This window comes from Phalacrocorax carbo, chromosome Z (genome assembly GCF_963921805.1).
Source record: "Phalacrocorax carbo chromosome Z, bPhaCar2.1, whole genome shotgun sequence".
Lineage (NCBI taxonomy): Eukaryota > Metazoa > Chordata > Aves > Suliformes > Phalacrocoracidae > Phalacrocorax > Phalacrocorax carbo.
This window is the reverse complement of record NC_087548.1, coordinates 79435939-79447732: the sequence shown is the minus strand read 5'-3', so window position 1 is coordinate 79447732 and position 11794 is coordinate 79435939. Positions and strand designations below refer to the sequence as shown.

General features: G+C 45.3%; 1 protein-coding gene across 3 annotated transcripts in view; it reads left to right on the top strand.

Moving 5' to 3' along the window:
- The first annotated feature begins 2913 nt into the window (after window positions 1–2913).
- EDIL3 (EGF like repeats and discoidin domains 3) overlaps window positions 2914–11794 on the top strand; it is a 259990-nt gene continuing 251109 nt past the window's right edge. For 2 of the 3 annotated variants that reach the window (XM_064438134.1, XM_064438131.1), the window contains exon 1: window positions 2914–3250. In XM_064438134.1, coding sequence (XP_064294204.1) covers window positions 3184–3250 — 67 coding nt within the window. In that variant the 5' untranslated portion in view covers window positions 2914–3183. The remainder of the gene's footprint in view (window positions 3251–11794) is intronic. The other variant, XM_064438133.1, reaches the window with a different exon arrangement.

Below are 11794 nucleotides of genomic sequence, written 5' to 3'. Positions count from 1 at the left end.
CTGTGACATGCTGCAGCCACAACAACCCAGATGAGAGTACTGGCGACGTAGCACTGAAGAGTTGCGGGCCCATAGCACAACAGCATGGGGGAGTCTTTGGTAAAACTCAGGCTAGCACAGTCAATAGGTTTGGCTTACACATACCAAAAAATCCATATTAGGGAAATCTAGATGCAAATAATTACTACTTTTGCGTTCAGAGGAAGGAACAGTCTGTACCTTGGAGCCGTTCTCACAGCATCGAGCTGGAGTGGGGTAGTGCCTTGCTCTGGGCTAAGAAAAACGATTGGGCTAGGAGGAAGGAGCCAGATGAAGGGGAGCTCCTGCAGCATCCCCCCCGTGATGGTCATTCCCAAAACACGGGGGAGTGAGCAGAGGGAAGCAGCAGCTAAAAAGGAGCCCGTCAGAGAGGGACAGCAAGAAAGATGCAGAAACAGTCTGATTACTCTGAGGCGGGGAGATAGATCTTGTTGAATAAAACTTATTCAAAATCAGAAAACAAAAAGGCATTGCACTTTAGGTAAGAACCAGCCATAAAAGCCTTTTGTTGTTTTGTCCCTTTTGGCTGAATAAACAATGCCTGGCTTTGAAGAAGCTATTTCTATGTCATTTTAATCAGCTGCTAGTCACAGGCTCTCAGTGGAAAAAGGCTTCCCAGTACCAAATGTGGTTAGGCCCTTTAGATTTATCCTAATTGGGGAAATAAAGGGGCAGCATTACAGGATTATTCCCTCAAGAAAAATAAAAAAAAGGCAAGCCTGCCACTTGGGGGTGCAGGCATGCTGGGCTGCCACAGCAGCTAAAGTGCAGCTTGCCTTGTAATTATGACAGCTGGATTCTTGGTTGTAAAACAGAGATAAGCAGTAAAATTAGCACCGTTGTGGAGAAATGATGCATTAATATCAGAAGCTTTGTTCAGGCTTCCTAAATTTCCACTATCTCTGTATAGATAGTAAAGCAACCCTCGAGGAGAAATATAAGTATTTTCTTTCCAGACAGTAGTTCTTCAGGGAGATCTCTGGCATGGAAAGTGACGTGTAAAATCCAAGTTGCTGTAGTAGTAGTGATGCAATCGCAGAGTATGTCTGTGCAGCAGAACGAAGGCATGGCTGTAGCTCACGTGGGTGCTGCCAGGCAAATTACACGAGCACACTTAATAGTGAAGATGGTTAAAGTTTTGGTGAATGCGACCAGCTACTGCATGTCCAGAGAGATATGCGGGACTAAAGCTTGTGCTAACATATCTTCTCTGATAGAGTGGATTTCATTAGAGTAGGGGGAATTTTTTCTTTATTTGTCCTAACTTGCTGGCTAATTTTGCAGTGCCCCGCTACCAGTGGCTGAGTGCCACCAGAGAGGTTTGCACCTCTGCGATGGGCGAAGTGCGTGCTTCGTCTTTGCACCGGTATCCTGTATGCAAGCAGAAAATGCTCTGGGTTTCTGGGTGTAAAATGCTCTTTGCCAAGGTGCATTGTTTCTGGTAATTTCAAAGCCTAACCAATGCAAAAAAAGCCTGATCCTTTTAATTATCTCCTGACGATGCGTTGAAACTCAAATTCTTGCAAAGTCAGAGAAAAATGCGATTAGTTGCAAGCTGAGACATAAAACTAGAGCTTCAGGGAAGGGCTGTCACCTTGCCACTTACAGGCATTTAATGGTAGACAAAGGGTTTGTCAAATGAAATGCTGGAAGCTATTGGGAGATGCTAGCCAAAGTAGCCAACAGATTAGACGATTTAATGGGTCGTTTGCACTCTTAATTTCATGATGTCTCTCCATGTTGTCATGCAACCAGCCCGGGCATTCAGTTCGTATCTACAGAAATGCTTCTCAACAGCCTAACGCTGTTAAGTGCATTCTTCTCACTCAGCGATTGCATTAACGTTTAATATAATATTAATACAGGCTTTTTTACTATGAGGGCATGTAGAGGGGATGCAAATTGCAGATATAAAATATCTGAAGAGCATTTTGACTCCCACTGGGCAATTAGTACTTATTTCACCCCTGCAGCTGTATATACTCAGGTAGGGAGAAAAAAAATTGTGAGTGGTGGTCTGACATGGGACCTTCCCGTCCCCCACCTTGGACTCCTGCGATATCACCACGTCTTGCATTCTTGCTTTGATTTCCTTTCAGTAACCTGGCGAAGGAGGTGGAAGAATGGATATTTACATTTCATGGAAGTTTCCTGTCTGGGCGTTCAGAAAGGATTTCAAGCCGGCAGCTGAAGCAGCGCACAGCCAAGTGCAGGGCTCGGACGACACCTACAAGACAAAAGTTTGCAGAGGGTAAAAGTCCCTCGTTGAAGCGCCCCGGGCTGTGTCCGTTCCCTCGCGTAAGAGCGAGCTGCCCACGGGGCCAACCACCACGACATGGCAATTTGTCAAGGGGGAAGAAGGGGGTATGTGCAGTGCCGAGTCCCCTCCCGAAACCGCTCTCCCCGCAAAGGGGACCCGGGGACAGAGGGAGCGGGTTTTGGGGGAAAGGCTCGGGCAGAAGCCGGCGCCCAGCTCCTCACCCTCCTTTCCCCAGGCCCCGGCGGCGTGCTTCATCTCACGCCACCCCCGCCCCATCGCATCCCCCGCCGACCCTTCCATCCCCGCCGACCCCCGCATCCGCCGCCGACCTCCGCATCCCCCGCCCCATCGCACCCTCCGCCGACCCCCGCATCCCCCGCCGCAGCAGCCGGGGGGGGGGGGGGCGGAGCAGGTGCCGGGGTGTGTCGGGCAGCACCGCCCGCCGCCGGCACCTCCCCCCCCCGCCCCCCGCCCCCCGCCCCGAAGGAGCCGCTCCGGGCGCGCAGAGCGGCAGCGCGGCGTGGGCAGAGCGGCCGCGGTCGCGCAGGAGGAGGAGGAGGAAGAGGAGGAGGAGGAGGAGGAGGAGGAGGAGGAGGAGGAGAAAGGGAGGAGGAGGAGGCGGGCGGCGGGACGAGGCGGCCGGCCGGGCCATGCTGGAGGCGCGGCGGCACCTGGCGGGCGCGCAGAGCGGGCGGGCGGCGGGGCAGCCTCCGAGCCGCTGCTAGGGCGGCGGCAGCGGGAGCAGAGCCGGGAGGGACCCTCATCGCACCGCACCGCACCGCATCGCATCCCCATCTCGCCTCGCCTCGCCGGGCGGAGGCGCCGCCGCCCGCCGCCTCCTCCTTCCTTCGGCAGAAGCGGCGCGGCCGCGGGAGGAGCGGACCATGAGCCGTGCGGTGCTGGCCTGGCTGGTGCTCTGCGGGAGCCTGGCGGCACCGCGCCTCGCCCGAGGTGAGGGGGGACCGGGCACCGGCACCGGGGGCGGGGGTCGGGGCGCGCCGGAGCTCCCGCAAAGTCGGAGCCGAAGTGCGCGGGGGAGCGGGGAGGCGCGACCGGCGGGCGGCTCTCGGCCCGGTGCCTCCGCCCGGGCTTGCAGCTTATTCTTTTTAACTAAAAAAAAAAAAAAAAAAAAAAAAAAGAAGAAAAAAGCCCAACTTACCTCCACATTTTGAATGCAAGCCGGCGAAAGATCCATCCTCAGACATGCTCCGTTTTGAAACTACGCTTAATTAGGGGAGGGGTGGGGGTGGGGGAAGAAATGCCGTGAGAGCTTAAATATAATCCAGATGAGCGGCTGGGAAGATTTAATAATATCCGCAGAGCTGTCTACATCTCTTTTCTCGTCCTCCCCCACCCCTCCCCAGTCACCGGTCTTCATTTTAATTTTAAGGCTGTGAGCTCTTGAACCGGAGATCCAGCAAACCGCGGAACAGTTTGCGAACGCGTTCGGGGGCTTTAGCATCTCGGCAGCAGTGAACGGCTCTTCTCAGTCGACCCTTCTCCTGCCTCCCTCTAACTAGGGCATCTCCATCTAAAACACCAACGGCGCCTTCTCTGTGTTTCATGCACACAACCCCCCCCCCCCCCCAAAAAAAAAAACAAACCCCAAAACAAACCCAAACCACGAAAACCCAACAACCCAAAACCAAACCCCAACCCTACCACCGCAAAATAACTTTAGAGCTCCCGGAGTTCTCTTTACTGTTATTTAGAATAATTATTTAGTGCAGGCTAGGTGGGTTCTCCCTCCTCGCATTAAAAAAGTTGTCAGAGCTCCTCTTGCCACCAGCCGGACGCCGTGAGGCGGTGGTGGGGGAGGACCCGTTCCACAGCAGCAGCTACCGGGAAGGCGAGGGGGCCGGGGGTGGCCGGGCTGCCCGTGGGGAAGGCTCCCGGCAAGTCTCCGGGGGCGGTGGGGCTTCACCCGCCGCCCGTCCCGCCGCTCCCGGTGCCGCCCCGACGGTCGCTCCCCGCCGACCGAGGCATCCGCGGCGCCGTCGGAGAAGGAGCTCAGCACCCCCCGGGGACCGCCGTGGGTTCCCCCCGCACCGCCGCCACCCCCCTCGCCCTGCAGCACGAAATCCTCCGTGGGAAGCCCCCGTCCCGCCCGGGGGGCTTCCCCGTGGCCCCCCGCAGAGCCTTTTCGCCCCCTGCGAGCCCCAAAGGTGCCCCCGTGCACAGAAAGGGGGTCGCCCTGTCCCCCGTTGCGACAGCCGGGCTGGAGAGGTATCTCTCCGGGTCGGAGACCTTTTTCTCGTCCTAGCTGTATCTTCCCGAGGCTTAGCAGAAGAACGGTTATCCTAATGAGTGACGGAATATTTCCATTGACTTTTAGACCCGTTCTTGTCGTTATTCACATTTTTTTTATTTTAAAATGAAACCAATATATCAGTAAAATTGAATATTTTATTAGATTTTAAATTATTCAGCACGGTGGCTTCTCAAAATCCAATAACATTCACACAGTTGCAGCGAGCATGTGATAGCTTATGCAATACGTCCTTGTACCTGCAGTTTATGCCCAAAGACTTTTAAGATGCTGTATCTGCCACAGCCTGGACTTGTCATAAATACTTTGCATTGGGCTTCTGTAGGACTTCTCATAGTTCACATCTGAGATGTTTTTTCATTTAAGTCTACGGTCTGGCAATGCTTTTAGGTAACTTTGGAACAGAGAGAACTTCATAGATTTTCTAGTAAAAGTGGCATAGGAAGGAAAAAACCCATTTGCTCTGTGATTGCTTGAGCTGTAATTGTTCAGTTAAGTGTTTGTCAGTGGCTTTTGAACTGAAACAGAATAAAATTATAGAGGGCCTTGTTTTGTGCTGAAACAGAATAAAACGCTGCTTGATAGGTCTGATATACTGGCTTAATTTTGCTCGCTGTCATAACGTTTACTTTTAATAGATCCTCCCAAAGTTATGATGGCTGTAAGCACTGTAAGTAACTGAAACTCTTTAGAGAGCAGGTTTTGAAGAGTACAAAACTTCTTGTGCGTTGTTTGAACGCACTCATTTGAACGGACTCATTGAAGATGAGTCCATTTGCATAATGGTGTAATGACAACCTATGGTAGTGTCATCTATGCAGTGGCCAGTTCTTCCCTGTCTTCTTTTGGGGTAAATTCCTACTGCAGATCAAAGTTAAGTCATATGGTTCATTACTGACCTGTGTTTCAAGTCTGCTGTTAAAGAAAAATGCCAACTGTTTTTTTGTTGGACCTCTGAAAAGTAATGATGGAGACCAAAATCCTGTTTTTTAATCACATCTTAAAAACCTCTTTTTCTTTTTGTGTTTGGAACATAGACGTAGTATAACAACAAGTATTTTTTTTCTTTCTTCTTTAAAAAAAACAAAAGGGAGAGAGAAGGGGGAGAAAGACTGGGAGAGAGAAAGGATGATGAGGATTATGATGAAAAAGTCATCCCAAGGGAAGACCGCACTTTCCCTCTTTGTGCCCAGTCTGATAAATTTGCAGTCTCATGCACCGTAACAGGAGTCTGATCTTCAGAGATGTGTTTATATGCATGTATATGATGAAATTAGGCTTCAAGGGTGCAGCGACTTCTATGCCTTAGTTTGCAGAAAGATGCAGGTGCATTTTTAATAAGCAATGTCCTTTTGTGCATGTTTTAAAACAGCTGTAATGTTTTACATTTGCTGTTATTGCTGTTCCTTGGTCAAATTTGAACACGAGCCAATCTGATGTTCTACCTTGTAGTGGACAGACAGGTACAAGACTGATTACATACACTGCAAGATATTATTTAGGTGGAAGAAATACAGTGTATTTCATCTATAGTAATACAGGTTTCTGAGTCCCACCGTGTATTTTTTTAGGAACAAATAAGTCAATACCTTTCAGAACAGTCAGTGAAGACTGGGATCAAATGAAAGTAAACCATAATTTAAAACTGGTGGTTGTTTTAGCCCCCAGATTTGCCTCATGGAATGGGGTAGGCTGATCGGTTACGGTAACGATACTGTAAGTGCATAGCAAATTGGTATATTCCATGTGTTAAATGTCTTTGCAACAGGATCTTCTGAAGACTTGCCATTTAAGTTGTCTTTATTGTGAACTGATTCTTAAACTGTATCATGCTTTCTTCACTTAGCTTGTTGCTGAATTTTTATGTATGGTTTGCCTAAAAATGGTAGTGACATCACTAAAACTAGACCAAATCTACTACTTTATTTTGTGGCTGCATCCTATGAGCCTGAGATAAATATTTTGGATCTTTCAAGGAACTGTTTCAAAGATGTTGCTTTTTCTCCATTACAGTGGGAACCTTCAGTCTCTCTGAGGCTTAGAAGTTTCTGTAAAGCCTCTTTCTGCAGCTGGAATGAGCTGCAAGGAGTAAAAGTCCTGAGAAACAAGAGAGGTAAACTGTAGCCTTGTGCTCATGTAACCATACTAAAAGACGGAAAAGATCACAGGTACTTCTAAAGACCAAGATTCTTCTGTTTTACCAAATGCCTTTGCATCTTTGGATGGCAACTGCTTCTGTACAAATTGCTGACAGCGTGACCCTGCATAATGATTTTCACTGTTCTTTTAACAAATTACATTTGTATTCAAATTGATTTTCCATGACTGCTCATATAGCCTCCAGAAAGCATATAGCAGATATACTATTGCATCCTGTACGTGTCTGGTCAGCTTAGGACAGAATTTAATGTGAAGCCATGCATTGTTCTAACTGGAATTAATAGTCCTGGTGGTATTCGTTGGGCTTTTAAAGTGTCCAACTTCCTCTTTCTCTGCCCTTTATGTCTTTATCCTTTGTCCTTTATGTCTTTTTTCAAAGGATATACTTCATACGAGGTTGTATATCAATGGTAGCACAGTGAAAAGGGGCACTGTCTTATCTTCACTCCTCCACACTTTTCCGATTACCATCCAGTTCAAAATCAAGGAAATGAGCCACTTTGGAAGTTATTTCAAAAGACAATTGCTTTTATTAAGAAGTTCTTTTTTATGCCTTGAATTAGTGGTTTATACAGCCTGATGTCCATACAGCAGCATTAACAAACTCACAGCCTGATATCCCTTCAATGTGAGTAAAGGTATCTGGAGAAGCGGTGTTTAAGGAACTGCAAGAGTCAGAAATAAATGTTATTCTCAATTTTTTGGCGAGTCTTCTAGGAGTTAGCATGCTACCGCTTTCGATTATTTTAGGTTTTTACACATTTTAAACTTATGTAATCGACAGAGCCAGGACTATTTCTGAAAACTTAGAGGATGATCAGCTTTGTATTACAAGTGATGTTGGGCTTGGTAGCATACTTGAAGCCTAGCTGCCTTGAGCTTGAAAGAATGTGGATTGAACATCAGAACAGTATTAATTTGTTTCAGCTTTCAAAACAGGTTCATGGTGAAAATATGAGTTTAATTTTTTTTTTGGCTGGATTATACACTAGAAAATAAAGGATGAATTAAAAGGTTTCGACAAAAATAAGAGTTGTAAGAACCTTAACATTTACATGCTTAAAAACCCTGGAAGACGTTGGCTCATATTGGAGGACCTACATACATTTTCCATTTCAAGGGAGTGAAGGGAGGAAGTAGGGAGAAAGCTTGCTTTCAGTGTGTTACATCAGCCTGAGGAATAGGCGACAATGGCTCTAGGTTTCCTTCTTTATAAGAAACTTAGATCATGCACGATCTCATCTTGGAGGGAGAGCCGCTCACTGTGCAGCGACAGTATGGTATGGCTAATTTCCTAACAATATGGTGTGTAGCAGGTTTTGTGCCATTCCTACTGCAGGGCCAGAGCGTGGACCTGTTCGAAAACAGTAGCTGCAGCTGCAGACCTGGATGCTGGATATTACTGAAAGCAGGGGCTGAGCTAACAGCTAAAGTGTCCCAGAAATTTGGAGGTGCAGGATTTTGTGCATGTCTTTTCATGGCTTGGCATTTTATCAAATCTCAGTCTTGCTGTTGTGGGAATTTACTTACAGGGTTTTTCTGTTCATTTGTTTGTGTGGGTTTTTTTCGCTTTAATCAGCAAGCTGTGTTACCTTTCATCACAGTGGGGGTGTTCCTCTATTTTAAGTTTCAAAAGCTGAGAAATGAAACAGACCATGATTATCTAATAAAGTGTCTAGCTAATCTAGCTAATAATTACAGTATGTGGTGTGTGAGTGAATACATTATCATATGAAACATGCGTGAAAACAACTTAATTTTACATACCATAGAGTGGCTTTATGCATACATACTATTTTGTGGGTGTATCCACACTTTAGATCGCATACAGAGAAATTACATTCACTTACGTACCACACATATAGTCTGATACATAAAATTATGGGTAACGTAGGTAAAACTTCATCATTCTATGAGGTGGGGTTGTAGAGCTCTGTATTTCACATTAAAATTTGTTACATTTAACAAAAGCAGTGAATGTCTAGGGCTATTTTTTGAAACTGCCAATAGTAGTCCTCACTCCACCTCCCACAACTTTAATAAGGGGCCACTTATAGCAAAGGCTTTTTATAACTAAGAGTCTGGTGAAGTTGTTTGAAAATAGAGAAGAAGGTATTCATTCATCTGTGCCTTTCAAATGGAGAACCCTGGAGTATCTTAAGTATACCACTCGTGGCAGCAGAACGTCAAATTTAAAATTTGAGGAGTTAGTTTTTTAACCTTTATATTTAAAGTTAGAATTTTAACCTTAATATTTAAAGCAGTAAACTCAAGTATGCGGATAACAGCAGGGAGGAGCAGCAGATGGATAAGCAGGCACTAAATCTGCCGGGTAGGAGCTTTGCGCATCCCAGCAGGAAACTGAAGGTGTGAGTGAAAGATGGGACGTGTGTGACCTTGGAGGCCACACACAGGGAAGAGGGAGGGAGCCAGGGCACCGTTGCCCTCCGCCGGAGGAGGTGGGAGGCTCTGTGTGGGTGCTCCCTGTTGCCTCTCGTCCCAGGCGGTGGGTGGGAGAGCAGGGGCCGATCTGGAGGTGTAACTGTCCAACGTGCTGTGTCTGCGTCGAGCGGTGACTTTTGATTAAAGCTATTGAGAAATCTGCCAACCAAAAATACTTTATCAGAACACTGGAATTCTGTACATATGAGTGTTCAATGAGTAATCTGTGTTCCTTGTCCTGCTCTGGTGTTTAGCTTGCCCACCTGTGGCATGGACAGCACAGGTTCAAGTTGACTATTGAGTGGTTCAGACTATGGATTTTAATCTGAAAGTTTCAAGTTTATTTTAATACAGGACTTTCCGAGAATTTAGCAAATAACTTTCCTTCTTCCTGTCCCACTCCCCTTGCAACTAATTTTTTCCTTAAAATTGTTTTCAGTTTTAAAGAACACCAGGTGTTTGTACATAGCCAGGTTGTGGCCCTACTGTAGGATAAAGCTACAGTTTAGACATAGAGGGTTTTTTTTGTGTGTGTGTGTCTTTGAGTATTCTCACAATAGTAAGTTTTTGACAGAGACAAAAAAAACCAAAACCCTGAAAGAGATGATTGCTTTGCCAATTTTTAGCTGCAGTAATTTTATTTGCCATGCTTCTATGTAGGGAGGCTGACAAAATTTCTACAAAACCCGCTTTTTTCCTATCATTGTCAAGATGCTGTGTCAACCTGTATAATTATGGAGAGCTGTGACAGCAGTGTGTAAATGACAGTAATTTCTGCCATCTGATTACTCACATCTTAGGTTTTTACAATAATGAAGCTACAACAGACAATATAGGAAATATTTTTGGATAAGACTTATATACACCATGTGTGAGTGTGAAAATAGAAAATAAAAGACATTTCATTTATTTTATTTTTAACATTTACATCTTTCAGTCTGTCTCTCCCTCATGTTCAATAGCTGCTATCACTGCTGGATATCATTGCACACAACCAGCCCCTTTAATCCAGGCTTCCTCTCTGATTATTCTCTATTGCAGTCCCACAGGCCATACTGCTTTAATCTGTTTGCCAGTTTTTTATTTTCCTAGTTAAGTATTACATTTGCAGACAGTGGCCTGGGTTCTGAGGCTGACTTTTTTTTTTTTTTTTTAACCACTCACACCCTTTGTAGCTTTGGCTTTTGCAATAGAGATGGAGAAAATATTATTTGCTATGTAACTTGTCAGATTCCTTACTTGTGTGAGGAACTGCACAGAATTGCCTTACAAGGGCTTTTCTAGGTTAAAAACAAAGACCTAGTAGCTGATTGCTTTCAGATACTATTCCAGAACTATTTTAAAACCACTGAACATCCATTTATTTGAACATTTTTAAGGGAAGATTAGATTAATACTGTGAATAGTGTACACTGTGGATGGGGAAATTATGCGCTGTTTTCATAGGAAGTAGCTAAAATGACCTAGTAGTTCTTTTCTATGGTATGTCCTATATGTATTTCTTTACCTATGCTTTTGTCTAATTTCTTTAATGTCTTTTTAATGGCTTAGCTTCTGACCTCATACAAAATGATGCATCATTTATACGTAGTCCTTCAGGATAAAGATCAGCATCTTTAATAATGGCTTTCATTTTCCCGGGTGTGATCAAGCCCATTCTATTGTAACTTCTTGACTTTCTTCACCAGGCTTCTCTCTAACCTGGTGTCCTTGTACAGGGGCATGTGTCCTTTTAGAAACTCGTCTAAGAAATGCTGCTTTTTTGTTCTCTTGCACACTTATATGTACTTTTACACTCTGATTCCTTTCTATGGTGGTTTTAGTTAAACTCTTCAAATGTGGGTCTTGTGGTTCAGCTTGTTGCTAAAGTCATAGTGGACAGCCAGAGATCAACAGAAAAAGGTAATTGAAGCAATGTCAGCCATACCTGGGAATGTAGTCTCAAAGGTGTATCTCTTCTTTCATGAAATCTGTGGACGAAAAAAATCAAAGCAATATTCTGAGCAAGAACCCTGAAATCAGCTGGAGTAAAGTGTGGTTGACTAAATATAGGCTTAATATTAAGACTACATCTATATTGTTTCACATGGCAAGAGCAGTTATCACTCTAGTAGGCCTCAGTATCTTTCAGTATAGTTGAATAATTATGTGCTAATATACATTTAAAATGCTGATTAGAGTAGTAAAAGATGCAGCTTTGACCTGTGGCTCAGGACCTCTCGGCAACTGCAGGGGTAAAACAAAGGTCTAGACTGTAGGAAACTTCCTAAGTCTCCAGTTTGTTACTGCTAAACATCAGCTGATACAAGCAGCTTTGCTTTGTGAGATTTGATAGTATGGTCAAGCCCATCTAATTGCTCTTTGCCACTGACTTTCCTCTAGTTTTGGCACTAGTGAAGGACTTATGGAGAGCAATAAAAAACTTAATTATATGCCATGCTAGTTTTCTTATAGTTTAGCTTGTTGGGATGACTTAAGGCAGGACCAGGCAAGCCCCAGCACTGGTGTGAGGAAGGGCCATGGGAAGAGGGAGGGAGGAGTGAGTGGCTCAGGGCTGTTGGACACCAGACATGTCCTCACCTTGTTTCTTCAGGGGGAAGTTACAGATAGTTTTCTTGGTGACA